Genomic DNA, 26,708 nt, shown 5'->3' on the forward strand with positions numbered 1-26,708 from the left:
TCATCATGGATTATTTTTCTATATCAGCACATCTCATCAGGCAGTACAGAGAGAAGCTGCACAGCTTCTATTCTACTGCTGACCCCGGGCGGATATGGCAAGGCCTGCAGCACGTCACAGACTACAGGACCACCACCAGCACCATCAGCTACACACACAGCCTGCTAGATGACCTCAACACTCGCTTTGAGACCTCCAGGTACAGCATAGAGAGGAGGTGCACACGCACCTGGACCACCCAACCCCCCCTCCCCTCCACCAACAGTCTCATCAGGCCAGGTACACAAAGCTTTGAGGAAGATCAACCCCAGGAAGGCAGCAGGACCAGACAACATCCCTGGGTGGGCCCTCGGAGCATGTGCCAACGAGCTGGCTGATGTTTTCACCGCTATTTTCAACCTTTCCCTCAGCCAGAGCACCGTTCCCTCCTGCTTTAAGACCACAACCATCGTCCCCCTTCCCAAGAGCAGCCCACCTACCTGTCTGAATGATTACAGGCCGATAGCACTCACTCCAATCATCTCAAAGTGCTTTGAGAGAGAGTGGTACTGGCCCATTCAGAGCAGTATACCGGACTCCCTGCAGTATGCCTACAGGCCCAACAGGTCCACCTCAGACGCCATCGCTGCTGCCCTCCATTATTCCCTCTCCCACCTGGAAAACAAAGACTCCTACATCAGGATGCTCTTTGTTGACTACAGCTCCACCTTTAACACGGCCATCCCCCACAAACTCACCCATAAACTGTCCACACTTGGTTTGCACCCCACCCTCTGTGACTGGCTCCTTGACTTCCTGACTGGCAGGCCCCAGACTGTCAGGATTGGTAATAGGACTTCAGTCAGCATCATTACAAACACTGGCACCCCACAGGGATGCGTCCTCAGCCCCATCTTCTACACCCTGTTCACCCATGACTGTGTTGCCTCCCACAAGGACATCATCCTGAAGTTCGTGGATGACACAGCAGTGATAGGATGCATCACTGGCAGAGACAAAGCGGCCTACAGCAGGGAGGTGGCCAGTCTGGTGTCATGGTGTGAGGACAACAACCTCACCGTTAACATGGACAAGACGAAGGAGATGATAATGGACATGAGGAAGGAGACCTCATTGGCCACTGTTCATCCGGGAGCTTAAGGTGGAGAGGGTGAGAAGCTTCAAATATCTGGGTGTTCACATTAGTGAGGACCTCACGTGGACACCTAACACCACACAGCCGGTTAGGAAGGCTCAACAGCGGCTGTACTTTCTGAGGAGACTGAGGAAGTTTGGTATGTCGCCCAAGATCCTCAGCAACATCTACAGCTGCGCAATTGAGAGCATCCTGACCAGCTGCATCACTGTGTGGTATGGCAGCACTATGGCTATGGACCGCAAATGCCTGCAGAGAGTGGTGAAGACTGCTGAGAGGATCACCAGAACTCCACTACCCTCTCTGCAGAGCATCTACCACCGCAGAGTCCACAGGAGAGCTGCCTCCATTCTCAAGGACCCCACCCACCCCCAGCATGGACTGTTCACACGTTTACCTTCAGACCGGAGGTACAGAAGTGTGAAATGTAAGACTGTCAGATTAAAGAACTCTTTCTTTCCCACCGCCATTAGACTCCTGAACGGATGACAGGAGTCTATAACCATGGACTACCTCCTTGTAAACTGTCCTTGACCGTTTACATTTGCACGTTTGCACACTACTGCCCTTTTTCGCTGCTACGTTCTATCATTGCCTTATTTTTGTATTATACTGCTTATTGTGCACTATTTTACCTTTATTTTGTACTATTACTTTTATTTTGTATTATTTCTTCCACCTATTTGTTGTTGGGGTTTGGCATTCGTGGTGGATGGCAAACTAAGAAATTCATTGTACAGGAGGACATGTTCTTCACTGTGCAGATGACAAACACTTTGAATCCTTGAATCTCATCATGTTTTTTTTTTTTTTTGCTTCATTATAAAAGGTACCTTACCACTTTCATGGCAGATGCCCTCATGCAAATCAGCAAGTGTTTAACATCACATTCAGACACCATGATCATGGCGTGCTCTTTGCCAGAGTTCTGTAAATAAAATACAGTAAAAAGAAATTTGGATCAGTCTTAAGAAACTAAAGTTAAAAAGACCTGAGAGTATAGAAGCTTTGTAGCTTTTCTTTTGCTATTAAAGTGCTTGAAATAAATAAACACTTCAATATGATTGAGACTGTATCTCTGATAATAGTAAGAGCAAAAAATTATGCATTTTTGACCTAAAAAGTAAAAAAAAAAAAAAAAAAAAAAACTTACCAAGTTTTGTAAAGCAGGCGGTTCCATGCCAACATAAGTCTTCACAGGGTTCCCCCTTCTGTCCAAAACGGTGTTTTGTATACAATCTCTGGCACACTCTTCCGCCTCAGTGGGCACCCGTACCAATTTCAGCGTCAGTTTCCCTGGAAAATGCACCAGTTTGTCCCCACATGCAGGAATCCACTCCTTCATGTCTGGCTGGACATACTCTAGTTTACAGTCCTCATCTGAAGGGACGTTTTCAACTTCCTGTTCACCATCGCTGTCCATATACGGCACTTGTATCTCTTCATCTTCTGAGGTGTCACTTTCGGTTTGAAAGTCGCCGCAGTCTTCTTTTACTTTTTGGAGCTTGTTTTGCCTCGCGCGCTTTCTCTTCAACTGCTCACTTTTTGCTGACCTTCTTACTCTCTTTACACCTTTTTTCTGTATGGAGTAAAATACAGTGTGATGTTTATAAAGTACAGAATATGTAGTACCAAGAAGACAAGTAAGAAATTAAACAACATGAGAGGATATGCCGTTTTAGGGGAAAAATAATCAATTATAGGTGGTGCTACATGGCCTGATGCGAAGTAGTGTTGCTGTTACCATCCCAATTTTCCAAAAACAGCACAACCCTAAAGGTTTTTACCTTATACCACAGTAATTTTCCAATGATTATAATTTTTTTATTAAATTAAATTATTAAATGGGGCGGCACAGTGGTGTAGTGGTTAGCGCTGTTGCCTCACAGCAAGAAGGTCCTGGGTTCGAGCCCCGTGGCCGGCGAGGGCCTTTCTGTGTGGAGTTTGCATGTTCTCCCCGTGTCCGCGTGGGTTTCCTCCGGGGGCTCCGGTTTCCCCCACAGTCCAAAGGCATGCAGGTTAGGTTAACTGGTGACTCTAACGCTACGTTCACACTGCAAGGCTTAATGCTCAATTCCGATTTTTTTGTGAAATCTGATTTTTTTGTGAGGTCGTTCACATTAACAAATATATGCGACTTGTATGTGATCGTCCGTATGAACGAAAAGCGACCTAAAAGTGTTCCGCATGCGCATTGCAGGATACGACGACGTCACACGCAGTGAGCATGGCCAGTGTTTACGGAAGTAAAACCGCCCGGTTGCGGTATGACCCATCCAATCTAGCTTGAATAGCTGCATCCCCCCAAATGGAAATCAGCTCCCTAACCTCTGCGTCTTTCTATTGAGAAGATTCAGAACCTTCACAGCCCGAAGCGTCCCTCGCATTGATGTCATGTGCAGGGGCGCAGATACGTTTTTTTGAACTGGGGGGGACAAAAAACTGGGGGGGACAAAGCTGCCAGCAAACCAACCCCAACCCCGATATGCCTGTCAAACTCGTTGTGGGTTACCATAGCAACCAAGCTCGAGCTCGCAACCTGTGCAGTCTGCACAGCTCAACCAACCGAATATCAGTCTTTGTTTTGTTTTATGTGAATTGTTGCAACTATGTATACACTGCTGTGCACCTCAATAAACCGAATGGTAATTAGTCTTTTGATTTTTCCGTGAGGTTTGCCTTATGCAAAGAAAGACAGCATAGACGTTTTTTCCTCCCTATAAGTGGGGGGGACCGAGCGAGGTGAATTTAAATCTGGGTGGGACGAGTCCCCCCCTCTATCTGCGCCCGTGATTATGCACCATGTTGTTGTAACTTTTTTTGAGAGACCCGCCGCCTACTTCAGCGCAGAATAGTGACGTTTGTGGCTTGTTGATGACGTGTAAGTCGGATGAATGCGACCTGGCGGTTCAGACTGAAGTCGCATATGAAAAGAGCGGATAGGAATCGGAATTAGGACCACATATCCAAACGGCCTGGGTCGGATTTGAAAAAATCGGATCTGTGTCGTTCATATTGTCAATAAAAGATCGGATACAGGTCACATATGGGCGAAAAGATCGGATTTGAGTCACTTCAGCCTGCAGTGTGAACGTAGCCTATATTGACCGTAGGTGTGAATGGTTGTCTGTGTCTGTGTGTCAGCCCTGTGATGACCTGGCGACTTGTCCAGGGTGTACCCCGCCTTTCGCCCGTAGTCAGCTGGGATAGGCTCCAGCTTGCCTGCGACCCTGTAGAACAGGATAAAGCGGCTAGAGATAATGAGATGAGATGAGAAATTATTAAATGTACTTCAGGACACTGTCAGTGTTACTGTATGGGACATTCAGCAGACTTGCGTTAACAGCTATAAACAGTCTTTAACTCATTAGCTTCTCTTTTTTCCTCTTCACTGCTGATGGTAATAAGACAAAAAACAAGTTGTCATGTTACAAACTGGAAAATGCAGTCATCTGTCCTGAAGAAGAACTGTTAAAGTGCTAACACTGGAAACTCCTTCCATGAATAGTAAGTAAATAAATAAAGAAAGAAAGCTTCCTCACATCAATAATTATGCATTTTTCTTTCATATATAACACACATTTTAAAAATCCATTTATTATCAGCCTTATGTGAGGCAGCTGCCACACAGGTCCCCATGAATGAACTGTTACTACGGAAATAGATATAATAATGTGATGACCTGTGATATGAATTCGGGCCGGCACTATTTTCAGAGCTGCTTTTCAAAAGCATCTGATCGATCAGATTCAAGAATTCAAAAAGTTCTGCGATATAAAACAATACCGGACAAATACTTACATTAGCCGACTGTGTCATCCATTTCCACTTGTTCAAACATTGGCTGTCAACCCGGTTTGGCATTTCAGCAGCGATCTTAGCCCATTTACCTGTTGCAATTGTGCAATTATGATGAACAAAGAAAGAGACAGTAGGAATCTTATTCAGTCTGCAAATGCCTATAGAAACAGTCAGTGCGTTTACATGCACATCCACATCGAGCTACTGTCGGTAATCGAGCTAAGGGTCTCAGCAGGGGTTCCAGAGAAATCCAATCCTACATGCACACAAGGAAATCAAGCTATTGTGTGAGGTACATTGTGCACCCGAGCCACAGGTGGCGCTACACGCCCCATCGTGTTGGTACACTTCCGGTTGTTGTCATGAAGAAGAGGAGTGATTTCCACTTTACATTCACACCACATGTCATTGCCACCTGTTGGCTACAAACTGTCCTGCGCAGACCACTGCTTTGTAAGACAACTTATTTTGCACAATTGTATATTTTTCTAAAGTCCATTTTTTGCTTACAATTTAACTTATGTCTTAAAAAGTTCAGTTTTTTTTTTTTTTGGTCTCCTTGTTCCTCCTGACCTCTTCTGCTGCTCGCTACTACTACTGTTGTCATGCCGACCGAGGCTGTTGTGTTTCCCACTTGTGGTCTCGTCACTCGTCACTCCCGGAAGGGGCAGTGCTGAAGTAAGTAGCTCGACTACGTAGCTCGATAGGGTTTACATGCACTAAGTAGCTCGGCAAAAATCGCATAATCTAGGTCGCGTAGCTCGATTACGAGAAATCCAGTTCGTTTCGATTTCAGCCGAGCTAAGGTGTATCCATGGCATTTAGAACTTCGATTTCAATCGAGCTACAGCAGAAATTCGATTTTCTCTACGTGCATGTAAACGCACTGAATGGTACGGTCTAGTTCTATCTATTGACCACAAAGTCGTATGACAGCAAGAAAAAACAAGAAGTAATTTTTATGTTAAATCACTCACCAACACCATGTTTCTCCACCAGTTTTTTCAGCAGTTCCACTTCTTCATCACTCCATGCTCCTCTCTTTATATCGGCTTGGAGGCAATCCAGATATCTGAGGATATAGAGTGAAATATATACGCATATTTTTTAAAGGGTACAGTTGTAAGAATCAAACAAATCTTATATTCACTTTCATATAATTGAACCTGCCAGAGGAAATACAAGAAGGTATTGGCACACCTCTCACGGCATTGATTGTCTGTCCTTCCAGGCACTTCCATTCTAATTTTCCACCAGTCCTTGGAGCCATACTTCTTTACAGCCTTCAGCAATAACTGCAACAACAACTGGAATCAACTTGAGCTCATTGAAACATGCCATTCAAACAAAAAAACCCCAACATCAGCAAAATATCTGGCTCCATAATGATGATTACCACTTATTACACATTAAAATCCAGAATCAGCACCAACAGTATCTCAGAATTAATGGACACTGCTGGTATTTTCTTTCATTCATTCTTCTTTTCTTGGTGGGATTGTACTGTCAACACATTGAGTAGGTCAAACAAAACTTTTCTATCCCAAGCCACAGCTCCACCTGTCAGATCCCCAGATATTCCTAACCCAACTTTGAGCTCTCCAGCACGTCATGGGCCCGTTACATTCCCCAATAGGACGTGTCTGGTACAGCTCTAGAGGAAGCTGACTGGAGACATCCTTGTAAAGTGTCCAAAGCACCACAACTGACTTCTCCCAATTCAGGGGAGCAGCGGCTCTACTTCAAGGCTGTCCCAGATTATTGAGCTCTTCACCTCTGTCAGAGAGAGTAAGCCAAGCAACCCTGCAGAAGAACTACACTTCTGCAGCCTGTAGACCTGACCTTATTCTTTTGTTTACTACACACAGCTAATCATGACCATACGTGAGGTGGATAAGGATTGATCGGTAAAGGGCAATTCCATGTAAATGTCAACCTCACCATGCAAAAATAAAGCAACATGTAATACATCAAAACCACTCCCAGAGATATCACTTAGGCCTGTATTTTACAGATGTGAATAAGTTGAACCAATTTGTCACAAGAATTGTTCCCTTCGCCTTAATATGTCAGTCTGTCTTTCTTATAATGTAAACCCCAAGCTAAAATCAACTTTGATCATGTACAATTCTATATTATTGCCACAAGCCACAGAAATGTATGCTAAAATCCACAAAACAGCAAAACAATAGCCATCCTAAATATTATTTAAGAACTTTGATAGTTTTAGCTGATATTTAGAGAGTTTTTCAAAGGGTTATGGTGGTTAAATTGCTGATTTTCTAAACATATGCCATGTCTATTTCAGACGCGTCACATCCATAACGGAATTGTCACATCCATAACGCTGACTTTTCCTTCTGAAACTCTGCATGAAATACAAAATATTTTAAACAAAGATTTTTTAATATTCACCTTGGACCCCTCTATCAAATGGATATCTCCATTTCGACATTAGGTTTACGATTTCACAGAGTTTGATAAAAATGTACAGTCACCCAAGAAAAGTGATACTTTTTCTGTCACATCCATAACGCATCTTTTATTGGCATTTTCTGGCATGCCCTAGATGTACTATGGGAATTGTTCTTGTTCTATCACTTCTCCAGTATGGTACAGCCTTAAAATATGCAACACCTGTTTAAATACTGGGAGACAATAAAACATGCACTGGGTCATTTGTTGGCATTTTGAGTTCAAGTGTAACGTCCATAACGCTGGAATTGCTCTAAAGAGAGAGCTTTGTCTACAAACTGAGCTCACCACCACAGGCTGATACAGTAACCCTGCTGCCACTGACCTGATCCACTCAGACCTCAAACACAGACTTCAAGAACACTGACTAATGCGGCATCAACAGCATTTCTCTTTCTTTCTTATTTTCTTTTTATAGATAAATAAGAGTTCACTGTACTATGTAAACACTGTTGTAAATCCTTAAAGCAACAGTCCACCGTACTTCCATAATGAAATATGCTCTTATCTGAATTGAGACGAGCTGCTCCGTACCTCTCCGAGCTTTGCGGGACGTCCCAGTCAGTCAGACGCGCTGTCACTCCTGTTAGCAATGTAGCTAGGCTCAGTATGGCCAATGGTATTTTTTGGGGCTGTAGTTAAATGCGACCAAACTCTTCCGCGTTTTTCCTGTTTACATAGGTTTATATGAGCAGTGATATGAAACAAGTTCAGTTACACAAATTGAAACGTAGCGATTTTCTATGCTATGGAAAGTCCGCACTATAATGACAGGCGTACTAACACCTGCGCGCTTCGACAGCGCATTGATACGGAGCTCAGATATCAATGCGTTGCCGAAGCACGCAGAAGGTGTTAGTACGCCTGTCATTATAGTGCGGACTTTCCATAGCATAGAAAATCGCTACGTTTCAATTTGTGTAACTGAACTTGTTTCATATCACTGCTCATATAAACCTATGTAAACAGGAAAAACGCGGAAGAGTTTGGTCGCATCCAACTACAGCCCCAAAAAATACCATTGGCCATACTGAGCCTAGCTACATTGCTAACAGGAGTGACAGCGCGTCTGACTGCGTCTGACTGACTGGGAGGTCGCGCAAAGCTCGGAGAGTTACGGAGCAGCTCGTCTCAATTCAGATAAGAGCATATTTCATTATGGAAATACGGTGGACTGTTCCTTTAAGCTATGTATAAAAGGTTTAAAAATGAACACGAAGGACATCTTATTTTTAATTTATCATGTCAATCATTTTCATTACTGATACATTTTTAGCATACAGTAACTGTAGCAGATGATATGCGAGGAACATGTGGGGTAGGGTTATGACTGTGAAAGTGTTTTCAAAATTTCTACTTTCCTGATGTTGCATTTGGTGAACTTTTACTCATATATTACTTTTTTGAAGTTATTTTTATTGGGTCATGCAAAAACCTCCCGTACCCAACATCACCTCACTTTTGATAAATACATGTATATTAAATAAATAAATCATGATTATAAAATAAATTAACTGAAAGATGTGTAAAGTACTTTTATATAACAATAAAATGAATTATAATTATTATTACAACAACTGTTAAGCAATTTATTGTTATATAAAAGTACTTTACACATATTTCAATGAATTTATTTTATAATCATGATTTATTTATTTAATATACATGTATTTATCAAAAGTGAGGTGATGTTGGGTGCGGGAGGTTTTTGCATGACCCAATAAAAATAACTTCAAAAAAGTAATATATGAGTAAAAGTTCTAGCCTAGTAAACTAGACCCACCCGCCTAGCGGCCAAAAATATTTTTGCCTAGCGAGTGGGTCTAGCCTCGCACCATATAAACAAAAACACCCCGGGCATCAAATCGTGCCCGCCAATCACAACGCAAGGTTTTTGTTTGGATTCTTTGGGCGGGCTTTTGCAGGAGTGACGACAAAGCTGCGCGACGCTGGAGAAAGCACAACAGGAAAGATGGCTACGGCTAGTGAACAACGCGCGTTTGACTCCGCTTTGGAATCAGTTTTAGAAGAATTAGACTTGGAGTTTTCGTTGAAACATGAGCAGGAAGAGGCTCTCCGCTCATTCCTTTTCAAGAAGGACGTTTTCGCTGTTTTGCCGACCGGCTATGGCAAAAGTCTGATCTACCAGCTGGCTCCGCTCGTAGCCAAAAGGATGGGGCTAGTTTGTGCAGTACGAAGAATTAATAAACAGCTTTGAAACATTACTTTTTGATTGTTTCTTATTTTCCCGTTATTTTAAATTTAAGGGAAATTATTTCACCAAACACCACTAAATAAAAACTCTCAAAAACAGTTTAAGCAAACCCTTGAAAAACACTTGGAAAAAAAAAAAGTGTATGTGGTACAGACTCCAAACTTGTGGTCATTATCTCCAAACTTCTTAATATCTAGAACCTGTTTATTAATTAATACGCATTTTGAAAAATTATTTATTTCAAGGTCTCCCCCACTGCTTTCTGTCGCTCTGACTACGTCACAGTCACTGTTGCACTGATTGGTCAGAGCATTGGCCTATACGCACAGAGACAGTTTGAAAGACAGCGGTTTGTTCCTCCTACCCGCTTCGGAAATGTCTACGGATCGAGGCCAGACTAAATATTCACATTTAGTCTGGCTTGCCAGGCTATAAAAGTTCACCAAATGCAACATCAGGAAAGTAGAAATTTTGAAAACACTTTCACAGTCATAACCCTAATATGGGGGCTTCGCCTTCCAAAAGATTCAGAAATCAGTAAGAAATGAGCTCTACGCTCAATATTTATATAGTTCCGCAAACCCACAGCTCAAATATCATTCTAATATGTTCTTAGTTAATAACAATTAAGAATGGACATCAACGAATAAACAGTTTTGTATGGGCTGCAGGTGGCCAACTAGCTACTGTAGCACTTTGCTAGTATTTACATTTATGAGTTAAGAGATGGATAAAAGTTCTCACTTTTTAGTATTAGCCTACTTTCAGGAAGGTCTTGGCATACAGTTTGGTAGACCATTATTCATCTTCAGTTTTCCAGACAATTCTCCACACCCTGGTGTGGTCTAGCCCCACAATACATTTCTGATCTGCTTAGATCATCCTCACAATTACTCCTCTCAGTACCTCATTCATGCTGCAAATCCAAAGGTGACTGTGCCTTTTCTATTGCGGCCCCCAGACTCTGGAACAATCTCCCATTAGATCCTGTCCCACCACTGATAGTTTGCAATCGAATTTAAAGGCCCACCTTTTTCCCCCCCCTCTTGCTTTAAGTTCAGTCTGACGTTTCTAAATGGTGTTGTCAAGTCCACTCCCCATACACTTCTACTTTTATTCTATTTATATGGCTTTTATGTATTTATTTTATGCATTTTAAATCTAACTTTGTGTTTTTTTCTTATCCTTGCCTTGTACAGTACATCTCTAACCTATTAAATCACCTTGTTCCTCAAATATATTCTTGTATTCATTTTAGCTACATCAACTGTAAAGCACTTTGTGTCAACTCCTGTTGTTTTTAAATGTGCTATACAAATAAAGTGACTTCACCGGACACACCCTGAAGACGGGTGTAGTGCATCTCATTTCACATATGAAAAGCACAGCCAATCAAAACAGAGGACATTTACATTTACAAAGTGTAACAGAGGAATGCATGGATACTAATACTGGTGTCCAACATCCGTTTGGTACTATGCTCACTTACTTGTACTCGTAAAAAAGGAGACGATACCATGCAATACTGTGCAAGCTTAATGGACAGTGGGGCAAAAAAGTATTTAGTCAGCCACCAATTGTGCAAGTTCTCCCACTTAAAAAGATGCGAGAGGCCTGTAACTTTCATCATAGGTACACTTCAACTATGAGAGACAGAATGGGGGAAAGAATCCAGGAAATCACATTGTAGGATTTTTAATGAATTAATTGGTAAATTCCTCAGTAAAATAAGTATTTGGTCACCTACAAACAAGCAAGATTTCTGGCTCTCACAGACCTGTAACTTCTTCTTTAAGAGGCTCCTCTGTCCTCCACTCGTTACCTGTATTAATGGCACCTGTTTGAACTCGTTATCAGTATAAAAAACACCTGTCCACAACCTCAAACAGTCACACTCCAAACTCCACTATGGCCAAGACCAAAGAGCTGTCAAAGGATACCAGAAACAAAATTGTAGACCTGCACCAGGCTGGGAAGACTGAATCTGCAATAGGTAAGCAGCTTGGTGTGAAGAAATCAACTGTAGGAGCAATTATTAGAAAATGGAAGACATACAAGACCACTGATAATCTCCCTCGATCTGGGGCTCCACGCAAGATCTCACCCCGTGGGGTCAAAATGATCACAAGAACGGTGAGCAAAAATCCCAGAACCACACGGGGGGACCTAGTGAATGACCTGCAGAGAGCTGGGACCAAAATAACAAAGGCTACCATCAGTAACACACTACGCCGCCAGGGACTCAAATCCTGCAGTGCCAGACGTGTCCCCCTGCTTAAGCCAGTACATGTCCAGGCCCGTCTGAAGTTTGCTAGAGAGCATTTGGATGATCCAGAAGAGGATTGGGAGAATGTCATATGGTTAGATGAAACCAAAATAGAACTTTTTGGTAAAAACTCAACTTGTCGTGTTTGGAGGAGAAAGAATGCTGAGTTGCATCCAAAGAACACCATACCTACTGTGAAGCATGGGGGTGGAAACATCATGCTTTGAGGCTGTTTTTCTGCAAAGGGACCAGGACGACTGATCCGTGTAAAGGAAAGAATGAATGGGGCCATCTATCGTGAGATTTTGAGTGAAAACCTCCTTCCATCAGCAAGGGCATTGAAGATGAAACGTGGCTGGGTCTTTCAGCATGACAATGATCCCAAACACACCGCCCGGGCAACGAAGGAGTGGCTTCGTAAGAAGCATTTCAAGGTCCTGGAGTGGCCTAGCCAGTCTCCAGATCTCAACCCCATAGAAAATCTTTGGAGGGAGTTGAAAGTCTGTGTTGCCCAGCGACAGCCCCAAAACATCACTGCTCTAGAGGAGATCTGCATGGAGGAATGGGCCAAAATACCAGCAACAGTGTGTGAAAACCTTGTGAAGACTTACAGAAAACGTTTGACCTCTGTCATTGCCAACAAAGGGTATATAACAAAGTATTGAGATGAACTTTTGTTATTGACCAAATACTTATTTTCCACCATAATTTGCAAATAAATTCTTTAAAAATCAGACAATGTGATTTTCTGGATTTTTTTTTCTCTCATTTTGTCTCTCATAGTTGAGGTATACCTATGATGAAAATTGCAGGCCTCTCATCTTTTTAAGTGGGAGAACTTGCACAATTGGTGACTGACTAAATACTTTTTTGCCCCACTGTACATTGCAGCGCTATTGAAAAGACGATACGTAACGACAGTGATCTGTATCATATGATTGCCATCATTCATCAGACTGAAGCAGACTGCAAGTTATTTCTCTGAAAATATTAAGAGGAAGTACTGCTGCATCATCTTACAACACAAGTAACATGGTAACATCTTATGGCATAATAATTGAGAACTTCTTTAAACAAGAGAGCAAGGAAGGTCGAGCACACGGAGCAGAATTAGCAATTGTGGTCACTAGGTGAGATTAAATGCACACAGCATGAAAAACTCTCACGGCACCTTGTTCTCACTTTTAATGCTAATACAGTTCTGTGCAGTTGTGGTCAGAAGTTTGCATACAGTGACATGAATGTCATCTTGGATATGAATGTCATGGCAATATTTGGGTTTTCAATTATTTCTCTGAACTGTTCTTTTTCTGTGGCAGAATGATTGTACTGTACAGCATACATCTTTTAAAAAACAAACAAACTAGAATTTGGTGTACAATTTTCTCTGGGTTTTCTGAAATCAGCACAGGATCAAAAGTATACATACAGGGCCAAAAATTTACATATACTCAGATTATTAATTCAGAGGTGCTGAGACTTCCAAAATGTCTCTTATCTTGCCAAGGTCTCTTAACTTCCTGTTAGTGATCATGATTGACTACAGCTGGTAGCTTCTCTGTGGCTTCATAAAAAGGGTTTGTTTACAGCACTCATTGGATTGACCAACACACAGTAAAATGGGAAAGTCCAAGGAGCTCAGTGCAGATCTGAGAAAGAGGATCACAGATGTACACAACTCAGGAATGTCTCTTAGAGCCATTTCTAAACAACTGCACACCCCAAGATCAGTTCAAACAATTGTATCCAAGTTATTGTGAGGTGTAGTCACTTTGCCAAGCCACTTTGCTTCAAGAAAACCCAAACGGTCACCCTCAGCCAAAAGGAAATTGGTTTGGATGGTCAGGAACAACCCAGGAATCACCATGGCACAGCCCTGCCATGAACTGGAAGCTGATGGATCACTGTCTACAGTTCAGCGAGTTTTATATCATCATGGACTAAGAGGCTGCTAGCCAAGAAATAACACCCTGCTCCAAAATGGACACCTTCAAGCTTAAGTAAAGTTTGAAGCTGACCACATGGACAAAGAAAAAGCCTCCTGGAGGAAAGCTGTATGGTCAGATGAGACAAAGATTGAGTTGCTTGGCCACAATGACCACCATGTACAGAGGGACACTGTACCAGCTGGTGGTGGTGGTAGGATCATCATGCTCTGGGGCTGTTTTACAGCCAGTGAAACAGGTTCATTGCACAAAGTGGATGGAATAATGAAGGAGGAGGACTACCTCAGAATTCTTCAGCATAACCTCAAACCACTGGAAACTTGAACACGACTTGGGAGTCACAACAGGGCAATGAACCCAAACACGCATCAGAGCTGGTTGTGGAGGATAAAGCAGGCCAACATTAAGCTTAAAACAAGTCCTGACTTCAAACCTATTGAAAATATATGGACCGCGCTTATAAGTTGAGTCCATGCCAAGAAAAAAAAAAAATTTTAACTGAACCCTAGCAATTCTACCATGAAGAGTCGTGAAATATCCAACCCAAATTCTGCCAGAAGCTTGTTCATGGTAAACAAAAATGTTTGGTCAAGGTGAATCTTACAAAGAGACATTTTACCCAAATATTAGGTGTGCTGTATGTAAATATTTGACCATGTGTTGATTTCAGAACCCCCCCCCCAAAAAAAAAAAAAAATTGTGCACCAAATTCTAGTATATATAAAAATCATTCTGCCACAGAAAATGAACAGTTCAGAGAAAATCACTGAAAGCCCAAATACTGCCATGACTTTCATATCCAAGATGACATTCATGTCACTGTATGTAAACTTCTGACCACAACTGTATATTCAGGCCAGCCACCTTCACTCAATTAAAAATACTGTTTCAACACCATAACATCTTAAAGGTCATAGGCAACGGTTTTCAATTTATGCAAATTTGAAACTTTAATATGTTAAAAAACTCTCTAATTTTCTTCTGGTCCCAAGAAGTATTGTTAATAAGTAATAATTAAAACAAGTTAGCACGGATCGCGGCGAATTTCTGTTCGCCGATTTTCGGGACCACTCGGTGTGTGACGTCATTCGCGACAAACAAACCGCTCAAGTTGAGTCCACTTCCGTTTACTTGCATTGCCGTTCAGCTTGAGTGCAGACGTGTGTTCGGGAATTTCCAAAGAAAAACCATGCCTTATTGTTGTGCAGTGAACTGTAACAACGGGACCGGTTCAGGAAGAAGTTTTTACCTTTTTCCAAGAGAGGAGAAGAGGCGGAGTGAGAGGATTGGCTTTTTCCAAAAAAGGAGAAGAGGCGGCGCGAGTGGGTTGGCTTTTTCCGAAAGAGGAGACGAGGCGGAGAGAGTGGACTGTGCACGTGGAGCCAGAGGGATGGCTTTTTCCGGAAGAGGAGAAGAGGCGGAGAGAATGGATTGTGCACATGAAACAAAATCAAGCAGTCAAAGAAGAAACGGAGCAGCAACGCTCAAGCAAAAAGGAGAAGATTGGAGGTAAACATTTTTACTTTTGCTTGCAATTGACAAGCCAATAATCCTGAGGGATCCTGTACAATCACTGTGGAAATGAGACAAAGGGATACAGTGGTGCTTGAAAGTTTGTGAACCCTTTAGAATTTTCTATATTTCTGCATAAATATGACCGAAAACATCATCGGATTTTCACACAAGTCCTAAAGGTAGATAAAGAGAACCCAGTTAAACAAATGAGACAAAAATATTATACTTGCTCATTTATTTATTGAAGAAAATGATCCAATATTACATATCTGTGAGTGGCAAAAGTATGTGAACCTTTGCTTTCAGTATCTAGTGTGACCCCCTTGTGCAGCGATAACTGCAACTAAATGTTTGCGGTAACTGTTGATCAGTCCTGCACACTGGCTTGGACAAATTTTAGCCCATTCCTCCGTACAGAACAGCTTCAACTCTGGGATGTTGGTGGGTTTCCTCACATGAACTGCTCGCTTCAGATCCTTCCACAACATTTCGATTGGATTAAGGTCAGGACTTTGACTTGGCCATTCCAAAACATTAACTTTATTCTTCTTTAACCATTCTTTGGTAGAACGACTTGTATGCTTAGGGCCGTTGTCTTGCTGCAGTTCATGGACAGATGTCCTGACATTTTCCTTTAGAATTCGCTGGTATAATTCAGAATTCATTGTTCCATCAATGATGGCAAGCCATCCTGGCCCAGATGCAGCAAAATAGGCCCAAACCATGATACTACCACCACCATGTTTCACAGATGGGATAAGGTTCTTATGCTGGAATGCAGTGTTTTCCTTTCTCCAAACATAACACTTCTCATTTAAACCAAAAAGTTCTATTTTGGTCTCATCCTTCCACAAAACATTTTTCCAATAGCCTTCTGGCTTGTCCACATGATCTTTAGCAGACTGTAGACAAGCAGCAATGTTCTTTTTGGAGAGCAGTGGCTTTCTCCTTGCATCCCTGCCATGCACACCATTGTTGTTCAGTGTTTTCCTGATGGTGGACTCATGAACATTAGCCAATGTGAGAGAGACCTTTAGTTGCTTAGAAGTTACCCTGGGGTCCTTTGTGACCTCGCCGACTATTACACGCCTTGCTCTTGGAGTGATCTTTGTTGGTCGCCCACTCCTGGGTAGGGTAACAATGGTCTTGAGTTTCTTCCATTTGTACACAATCTGTCTGACTGTGGATTGGTGGAGTCCAAACTCTTTAGAGATGGTTTTGTAATGTTTTCCAGCCTGATGAGCATCAACAACGCTTTTTCTGAGGTCCTCAGAAATCTCCTTTGTTCGTGCTATGATACACTTCCACAAACGTTTTGTGAAGATCAGACTTTGATAGACCCCTGTTCTTTAAATAAAACAGGGTGCCCACTCACACCTGATTGTCATCCCATTGATTGAAAACACCTGACTCTAATTTCACCTTCAAATTAACTACTAATCCTAGAGGTTCACATACTTTTGCCACTCACAGATATGTAATATTGGATCATTTTCCTCAATAAATAAATGACCAAGTATAATATTTTTGTCTCATTTGTTTAACTGGGTTCTCTTTATCTACCTTTAGGACTTGTGTGAAAATCCGATGATGTTTTAGGTCATATTTATGCAGAAATATAGAAAATTCTAAAGGGTTCACAAACTTTCAAGCACCACTGTATTTCCTCGCTTAGAGTCGGCTATAAATAGTATAATGCCGCGGATGGCAGGCTAATGTGGCCTACCGGCGCACTGTCAAGTAATCGTTACATATATCCACTAGGGAGGGCGGTTTAATTATTCTTCAAAAGGGCTCTTCGACGAAAGTAGGAATTTATCATAATTACCAGGATAAATCGTTTGGGTGAGAGTCTTGTTGAGGTCCGGGGTCACCGCGATCAGAGTCGGCTGAGTCGCTGTCCGATTCCGAGGCCGCACGGTCAAACCAGTGAGCTGCATTCACAGATTGCTTCGCAACAGCCATAGGTTCATACATATATGGTTTCACCTCTTGATATTTAATTTGGAGAGTTGCCTACTTCAAAATCGCTATCGCTTTCAGACATTTTACACAATCTCTCACAACCAAAGTCCGTACACGCTGGGTGCGATTTGCTGGGGGGGATGGTGGGGATCTGGTTTTTATCTCTGCTGAAAAAAAATCCTCGGGGACAACCCCGTCAATAAAACAAACAAACCAAAAAAAAAGTTGACATGACCGGCATGTTGTGACACAGTTTTCTATGGTCTACATTGCACTCACTTTCAAAATGACCCGAAGTGGCAGCTTTGATGTTCACGAACGTCCCCAGCAAATAGATACATTGTAGATAATAACAATATCTTTGCGTTCTATGCAGGGATGCAAACAGCGCGCCTTTTGGCGGATGCAGCCTTTTTCACGGCCGATTTTTTTTTTTAGGGGGGGCGTTGGAGTGTCTGATTATAATTTCAAAGTAAATTCTGTATTAAAATTACTAAATAAGCAAATCCGTTACAGTCCATGAAACAGGAAGTATAAGGATGAGAAAAAAACAGTTTAAATCGGAAAGCTGGGCACAATGTGAACTGCGCCATCAGAGCAAACTGTTCATTTAGTATTCATGTATTTTAGTGATTTTCGAGTCACTGTCCATTTAATCCGGAGGGAGAGAAACATCACAGGAACGCGACAAGCAATGCGAACTTTGTTGTGTTAGTGTTCGTGTATTTAGTCAGAGAGATAGGAAGATGAATTTACTATCTCTGGTTTAGTGTTCGTTTTCATTTAGTGTTATTCATTTGATATCATCGGATGTTATTGAGCTGTTAGCCTATTGTTACCTTAATTTTGTGACGTTACATGATTAAAAAAAAAAACATCCCCCCTTCTGGTTTTTTGACAAATCGCACCCTGCGTACACGTGTGCTCGGTTCGCAAGTAAACACAGAGCTGCTCCCAGTCTGTTTGGCTTGAATGACGTCACAACGACGGTCCCCTGGCGGTGAAAGTGCGCATAAGTGAGATGTAAACAAACCTTCGGAAATTGGGCAAAACAATATATTTTAACCGTTTTATTCAATTTTAGGGTGCAAATTAGGCCAAGTTTACATTAGACCGTATCTGTCTCGTTTTCTTCACGGATGCACTGTCCGTTTACATTAAACCGCCTGGAAACGCCGGGAAACGGGAATCCGCCAGCGTCCACGTATTCAATCCAGATCGTGTCAGCTCCGGTGCTGTGTAAACATTGAGATACGCAGATACGCTGTGCTGAGCTCTAGCTGGCGTCTCATTGGACAACGTCACTGTGACATCCACCTTCCTGATTCGCTGGCGTTGGTCATGTGACGCGACTGCTGAAAAACGGCGCGGACTTCCGCCTTGTATCACCTTTCATTAAAGAGTATAAAAGTATGAAAATACTGCAAATACTGATGCAAATACTGCCCATTGTGTAGTTATGATTGTCTTTAGGCTTGCCATCCTTCCACTTGCAAGTGGTAAGTGATATGCGCTGGGATCACACACACAGCGGCTCAGTCCCAAATCACTGCTCATGCGCTTCACTTGCGCGCTCTGTGAGCTGCGCAGGGCCGGAGTGCGCACCCTCCAGAGGGCACTCGCTGTTCAGGGCGGAGTGATTTGGAGCGCAGGATGCCTGCGGAGCCGAGCGTATCCATGTATTGGCGTTGCTGTGTGCACACTAATCGTTTTAAAAACGTTAATCTGATGATCCGCTGATACGGTCTAATGTAAACACCACCTTAAACACTAGGAAGACTGAATTCGCTTTTTGGGTCGTTCTCGACAATAAAGTTGATATTCTACGTTTCACCTCCGACCATTGCCTATGACCTTTAAACAAAGTACTTAGCATTCATTGTTCAAGTTTACTGGTGTGACAAAGGGTGGAGTTACAGGGTGCTTAAAACTGGCCATCTACTCCTAATCTAGGTTTTAATGTTTTCACTTGTTCAAAGACAAGCAAAAACCAAACTACTATCCATACCTGGTCCTCCTCTTTTGTCCAAGGTCCTTTCTTTATCGAAGGATCCAGAACACATGTCCAACGGTAGCTGAGCTGGGAACTATCACGACCTTTCATGAAGTACGATACTGAGGAGATACAAAAAATAACCAAATAAAAGCATGATGGTGTTAAATCAATACAGCAAAACAGAATATAAAAACCTGTCCATTAAGTGCCTATCAGGAGCCACTGTAACTGGCAGCAGGCTTCTGCTGATTTATAATAAGTAGTGACCGAGTACTTTGAGTATACGGTATGAAGTTGCCAATCCTCATCTTGTCCACAAGCTCTCTGAAGACCTGGTCCTCCTCTTTAGACCACTCTCTCTTCCGTTTAGAGATGTAGCGCTGATATATCTGGAAACACATGAAAGCTGTCCTCCCAGTCTAAAAAGAAAGAGTGAGAAGATAAAATCAGGATATACTGTAAACAGTATTCCGCCCCCCAAGTGAGTATCTACATGTTCTTCTGACTGCATTTTGACACAATCAAGTCCAAGTTTTCTAATCCTAAACACACTATTGACCACATGGACCAAAACAACTTCTTTTGCTACACTTACCCCAAGAGATTCTGCAATTTGATCCCAATGGGACCACTTGTACTTTTCTGAAACTTCCACAAGCTTTGCAATCTCATCTTGACTCCACGTTGATTTGTTAATGGAGGGATGCAAGTAATTCTGCCAGAATCTCATCAAATCATCAGGTTGCCGAAGGCCCTCAAACTGCATCATAAATCACATTCATATTAACATTTTAAACGATGCAAATCTGACTGCAAGATGTTGAAAAGTGCCATTTCAGTTTAAAGCAACATCTGACTCAGCAGCTTGACAAAGATAAAAATGGTGATTTCTTTCACTGCACCAACTCTGGTTACATTTGAATGTCCCTGTGTCATGACATTTTGATGTTTTTAATTCAGTGATTTTATTTAAAGGGAAAGTCAAGCGAAGCAAATCAGGAAGCCGCCATCATTTAGATTTCGTTCAGAAGCTCTAGTTTGTGAGATGGATGCATCTTTATATCAATGGCCAATACAGAAAATGACAATACATTACAAGCAGCAAAAGACGTACATCAATATTTGATATTTTGTCCCAATCATGGTCGTCATGGCGATTCCCATACAGCTGATCTTCTTTCATTGACCTGCAAAACAAAAAAAAAGTTCATAAGAATATACATGGGGCGGCACGGTGGTGTAGTGGTTAGCGCTGTCGCCTCACAGCAAGAAGGTCCGGGTTCGAGCCCCGTGGCCGGCGAGGGCCTTTCTGTGCTGAGTTTGCATGTTCTCCCCGTGTCCGCGTGGGTTTCCTCCGGGTGCTCCGGTTTCCCCCACAGTCCAAAGACATGCAGGTTAAGTTAACTGGTGACTCTAAATTGACCATGAGTGTGAATGGTTGTCTGTGTCTATGTGTCAGCCCTGTGATGACCTGGCGACTTGTCCAGGGTGTACCCTGCCTTTCACCCGTAGTCAGCTGGGATAGGCTCCAGCTTGCCTGCGACCCTGTAGAACAGGATAAAGCGGCTACAGATAATGAGATGAGATGAGAATGTACATTAACTGCTATGAGCAAGTTAACGCGCACACACACTTTTTCCACAGTTAATTCAAAAATAAATATTTGAGTGAGATCACAATTCAGATTCCTAGCAAAAACAAGAAAACTCGTTTTGTGGGCCAATCAGATAAGCAAAGCAATGATGCCCCCTAGAGCTGAGATCGACTCTAATCTTACACTTCAATTTAAAAACAAAAAACTGTATTAGACAATAAATCGTTATATGAACCTTATTTCTGCGATGTCCTTTTCTAAAAGTGTAATTTGGTTCTGTATCTCTCCTTTTTCAGCATCTTCTGCTTTAGACATCTTTGCAGTCAAGTACTCCATCCTATAACACATGTGAAAACAAACCATAAGCACTGAGGTCAATATGTTCCACAGTTCAAGTGTAAAGTTCAAAACATTACAGAAGGAAAGGTCTCGCTCTTTAGATACTTTTTTTAAACGCACTTTGACAGTTTGGGCTGCAACATGCGTTTCATAGTGTCCGTGACCACGGAGTTGATCAGCAATGTTTTATGCCACGGCTCCCCTGAAAGACAGAACCACAATTTTGCGTTAATTTTATCTACATGTAACAAGCCAAAGAATTTAGCTCAATAAACCCTGCAACATACATCTTCTAATTTTCATTTCATCACAGGGCTTGGTTCCATAACTCAACCTCTCTTTAGTTTCTTCATTGGCTGGAGGGCCCTACACAGGAAATATGACAAACAAAGGCTTTAAGCTTATCAGTATGTGCACAAAGAGGGAAACATTTATTTAATCTGGATTATGGAAGAATGTAACCTTTCAAATGACAAACTTTTTTCCTACATCATTTTAAATCATTTAGTCACTTGCAGATCTTACCAAACCAGTCAGCTTGTCTTTGAAATAAGGTTTCATAAAGCTGCCAAGGAAGAGTTTGAGATGAGGGAGGCCAGGATGGATATACGAAGGACCGGAGAGTTGCTCTTCAAGTTCTTTCTGTTAGAAAAAAAAAAAACCAACACAGAAAAACACTTTTATCGAAACTTGATCAGTGTATTAAACCTGATAATTCTTTAAAAGCACACTTTATTTATATACATGAAGAGGTAATTAACCTGCTGTTTACGATTTTCATTAAGAAGCCTCTCCAAGTCAGTTAATTTTTCTTTCAGCACCTCCTGATAAACCAAATTCAGCTGAAGACAGGTTTCCAAATCTTGAGGAATATCCAAATTGTCATCACCATCCTCGCCATTCTAAGTTGTTGGAAGAAAACTCAATATTTTTTTTATGAAATGAATGAATAGTGATTAAATCTACACAGCTATACAAATACTCACTGAATCCAGCAGACTGCCATGTTCACTGTCTGAACAAAGAGACACACACACACACGTAAAATTCATACTTTGTTAAAGAATATAAATCCTTAATGAGTCTCATATTAACATGATTCGTTTAAAAATATTATTCAGAATTGTTAGCAGTAGCAAAAACTGAATGTACCGAGTTTTGTTGTAATAAATAGAGAAATAGGGTTCATTGTAAAAATTTAAGCAGTTATAAATTCTTAAAGTGCTGATGACACGTTTTTGACATCTTTGGCGATGTTTTATAACATAATTCCCGATGATCCATATATTAATTCACGAAGGCGCCTGTTTTACAAGTTATGATAAAAACGCGGCTATTTGGGCAAATTTGACGGGGCTGCAGCACCCAGGAGACGAAGGAGGAGGAGGAGCTATATGACGTCAGCGAAAGAACCTTCCTCCTAACTTACCAGTTTGTTGTTGATGCGGCAGGTGTTCAGTTTATCATTATTAGTATTTTTCATTATTTTATATTATATATATATATATATATATATATATATATATATATATATATATATATATATATATATATATATATTAGTTATTATGCCTTCGCGTTGTGTTGCCGGCTTTTGCTCCAAAACCCACAAGGATGGGGTAAGTTTATTCAAGTTTCCCAGAGATCCCGAGCTGCATGCGAAGTGGGTGAAGCAAGTCAGGCGCACTCGTGACAAGTGGGAGCCCTCATCAACATCCATCCTGTGCTCTGAACACTTTGATTTGGATTGTTTTGACACCCTTCCCAGCTTAAAATAATCTCTTGGGTGTTCAGTTCAGCACAAACGTGTGCTGCTACCATCAGCAGTGCCTACACAGTGTTGCCAGATTGGGAGGTTTCCCGCCCAGTTGGGCGGTTTCAAGTGCATTTTGGTGGGTTTTGAACATATTTTGGGCTGGAAAACGTCAGCAGTATGTGTTGCCAGATACTGCTGACATTTTCCAGCCCAAAATATGTTCAAAACCCACCAAAATGCACTTGAAACCGCCCAACTGGGCAGGAAACCTCCCAATCTGGCAACACTGCCAGTATTCCGGAGGGGGTCTACTAGTAGCTATGCCGGATCCAAAGACAGTCCTCCTGTCAGAACATGTGTTGTGAAACGACATAAGATAAAAGGTACGTAGAGCTATAGATTCTACATGATAATCATAAATGTAATCATAAAGTCGGCGTGATATCAGTCATGTATTTGCTTGTGAAAGCTTGCGGCTTTCATGTAACTGCCGCCTAGCAACGAGAGGCAAAGGGTAAAGAGGGTAGACTATCATAGATTCTATTCGGAAGAGATCAACACAATTCTAGACTCCCAGAAGAGGAAGAGCTAGCACTAGAGAGTTCACCGGCATTTTCATGCGCCATTTCCATTGAGTAGAACCAGAGTAGAACAGCCAGTGAACCGCAGCGTGTTCTTCCGCTGACGTCACAGCATGGCCGCGAGCCACGGACCCAGTTTTCTTGCGCTGTGCAATTAAAAGTTGGATATTCGCGTAACAACAGCTTCTTTTCACGTAATTATAACAGAAATCTAACATGTTTGCCATGTTGTATAGTTTATTTAAGAAATTGCATAGAGTCATGTTCGTGTCATCAGCCCTTTAAAGCCTGTTTATAAAAATAAAAAAAATTTTTTTTAAAAAGTTTCAGAATGTAATCATGGCACCACATGATCCACATACACTCACCAGCCATTTTAATTTTACAGGACCACCTGTACATTCATGAAATTAGCCAATTGGCCAATCATAAAATCATGCAAATACAGGACAAGAGCTTCAGTTAACGTTTATATCAAATATCAGAATATGGGAAGAATCACTAATCTCAGTGACTTTGTGATCAAACTGCTGATCTCCTTGGATTTTCACACACACAGCAGTCTCGAGAGTTAAAATCAAAGTTCCTCTCACGCCGGAATCCGGTCTTCCCAGGCAGTCTCCTGTCCCAGTACTAACCAACTCTTTAAGGCGTATGGGTGCGGTGCCGAGCTCCGTTTCGATAGCCCTATACAGCTAGGATTACAGTGGGAGGCTGGTCCTCTGGTAACCACAAGAGTTCGACTTCTCCACTCACATCTGTATTGCAGCGTGCCTTGCCAGATGGTAGTAGGTACCATTTTTTATGATGGTCTTTAGTATGACCCGACCACGAGTAGAACTCGTGATCTCCTGGTCAAGGGGCAGACACGCTAACCACTAGGCCAACTCGCAGTCACAGTCTCAAGAGAGTTGACACAAAATGCTATGAGAAACAAAATAAAAATCCAGTGAGTGGAACTTGTGGCAGTGGAAATGCCATGTTTCTTGATGAAAGAGATCAGAGGAGAATGGTCAGAACAGTTTCAATTATCTAACTGATATGAAACATCCAGGGACTCAAATAACTACGTTTTACAACTGCGGTGTGAAAAAAAAGCATCTCTAAACATGGCAAAACCTTGAGGCATATAGTCTTGAGGAAGAAGATCAGATCAGGTTCCACTCCTGTCAGCCAAGAACTGGAATCAGAGGCTACAGTGGCCACAAAATGGACAGTTGAAGACAGGGAAAACGTCACCTGTTCTTTTTCCAGTATTCAAGAATTAGGATGTGACTGTTAAAGGAGAACTGAAGGCAAATTTTTTATCATCAAAATTCTATTTATCTTCTCATCTCATCATCTCTAGCCGCTTTATCCTGTTCTACAGGGTCGCAGGCAAGCTGGAGCCTATCCCAGCTGACTACGGACGAAAGGCGGGGTACACCCTGGACAAGTCGCCAGGTCATCACAGGGCTGAGACATAGACAACCATTCATCCTCACATTCACACCTACGGTCAATTTAGAGTCACCAGTTAGCCTAACCTGCATGTCTTTGGACTGTGGGGGAAACCGGAGCACCCGGAGGAAACCCACGCGGACACGGGGAGAACATGCAAACTCCGCACAGAAAGGCCCTCGCCGGCCACGGGGCTCGAACCCGGACCTTCTTGCTGTGACACGACAGCGCTAACCACTACACCACCATGCTGCCAGTGTTTGAAATACGCTATGTAATATATCAGTCCATATATCAAAGCAATGGCTGTTAATGAGATTCGTTGAGACCTGTGCAAGACATCGTAGGACGGAAGTAAAACGTACAGCAGAAGTCAAAGTGACCAACGTCTGCCAATGTTGTCAAAAGACGCGTGCGCCCCCTTTCGATTGCTGATGTAATCAAGCCGGAAGTTTTGCTTGTTTTAATAGCAATCAGGAAAGTTAACTCTTTACCCCTTAAAGCAGTTGCTACAGCCACGCTTGTATACAGTGGGGCAAAAAAGTATTTAGTCAGTCACCAATTGTGCAAGTTCTCCCACTTAAAAAGATGAGAGAAGCCTGTAATTTTCATCATAGGTACACTTCAACTATGAGAGACAAAATGAGAAAGAAAAAAAAAATCCAGAAAATCACACTGTCTGATTTTTAAAGAATTTATTTGCAAATTATGGTGGAAAATAAGTATTTGGTCAATAACAAAAGTTCATCTCAATACTTTGTTATATACCCTTTGTTGGCAATAACAGAGGTCAAACGTTTTCTGCAAGTCTTCACAAGGTTTTCACACACTGTTGCTGGTATTTTGGCCCATTCCTCCATGCAGATCTCCTCTAGAGCAGTGATGTTTTGGGGCTGTCGCTGGGCAACACGGACTTTCAACTCCCTCCAAAGATTTTCTATGGGGTTGAGATCTGGAGACTGGCTCGGCCACTCCAGGACCTTGAAATGCTTCTTACGAAGCTACTCCTTCATTGCCCGGGCGGTGTGTTTGGGATCATTGTCATGCTGAAAGACCCAGCCACGTTTCATCTTCAATGCCCTTGCTGATGGAAGGAGGTTTTCATTCAAAATCTCACGATACATGGCCCCATTCATTCTTTCCTTTACACGGATCAGTCGTCCTGGTCCCTTTGCAGAAAAACAGCCCCAAAGCGTGATGTTTCCACCCCCATGCGTCACAGTAGGTATGGTGTTCTTTGGATACAACTCAGCATTCTTTCTCCTCCAAACACGACAAGTTGAGTTTATACCAAAAAGTTCTATTTTGGTTTCATCTGACCATATGACATTCTCCCAATCCTCTTCTGGATCATCCAAATGCTCTCTAGCAAACTTCAGACGGGCCTGGACATGTACTGGCTTAAGCAGGGGGACACGTCTGGCACTGCAGGATTTGAGTCCCTGGCAGCGTAGTGTGTTACTGATGGTAGCCTTTGTTACTTTGGTCCCAGCTCTCTGCAGGTCATTCACTAGGTCCCCCCGTGTGGTTCTGGGATTTTTGCTCACCGTTCTTGTGATCATTTTGACCCCACGGGGTGAGATCTTGCGTGGAGCCCCAGATCGAGGGAGATTATCAGTGGTCTTGTATGTCTTCCATTTTCTAATAATTGCTCCCACAGTTGATTTCTTCACACCAAGCTGCT

General features: G+C 42.2%; 1 protein-coding gene across 1 annotated transcript in view; it reads right to left on the minus strand.

Annotated features, from left to right (window-relative positions):
- snapc4 (small nuclear RNA activating complex, polypeptide 4) overlaps nt 1–26,708 on the minus strand; it is a 54,291-nt gene that overhangs the window by 18,232 nt on the left and 9,351 nt on the right. Inside the window, exons 5-19 of the mRNA XM_060906975.1 lie at nt 22,234–22,262; nt 22,009–22,149; nt 21,773–21,889; nt 21,535–21,613; nt 21,368–21,449; nt 21,144–21,245; nt 20,429–20,501; nt 19,910–20,074; nt 19,589–19,733; nt 19,327–19,433; nt 6,137–6,231; nt 5,914–6,008; nt 4,937–5,025; nt 2,289–2,714; nt 1,974–2,063 (exon numbers count right to left, since the gene is read on the minus strand). Coding sequence (XP_060762958.1) covers nt 1,974–2,063; nt 2,289–2,714; nt 4,937–5,025; nt 5,914–6,008; nt 6,137–6,231; nt 19,327–19,433; nt 19,589–19,733; nt 19,910–20,074; nt 20,429–20,501; nt 21,144–21,245; nt 21,368–21,449; nt 21,535–21,613; nt 21,773–21,889; nt 22,009–22,149; nt 22,234–22,262 — 1,835 coding nt within the window. The remainder of the gene's footprint in view (nt 1–1,973; nt 2,064–2,288; nt 2,715–4,936; nt 5,026–5,913; nt 6,009–6,136; nt 6,232–19,326; nt 19,434–19,588; nt 19,734–19,909; nt 20,075–20,428; nt 20,502–21,143; nt 21,246–21,367; nt 21,450–21,534; nt 21,614–21,772; nt 21,890–22,008; nt 22,150–22,233; nt 22,263–26,708) is intronic.

Source organism: Neoarius graeffei, chromosome 24 (assembly GCF_027579695.1).
Source record: "Neoarius graeffei isolate fNeoGra1 chromosome 24, fNeoGra1.pri, whole genome shotgun sequence".
In the NCBI taxonomy this organism is placed as follows: domain Eukaryota; kingdom Metazoa; phylum Chordata; class Actinopteri; order Siluriformes; family Ariidae; genus Neoarius; species Neoarius graeffei.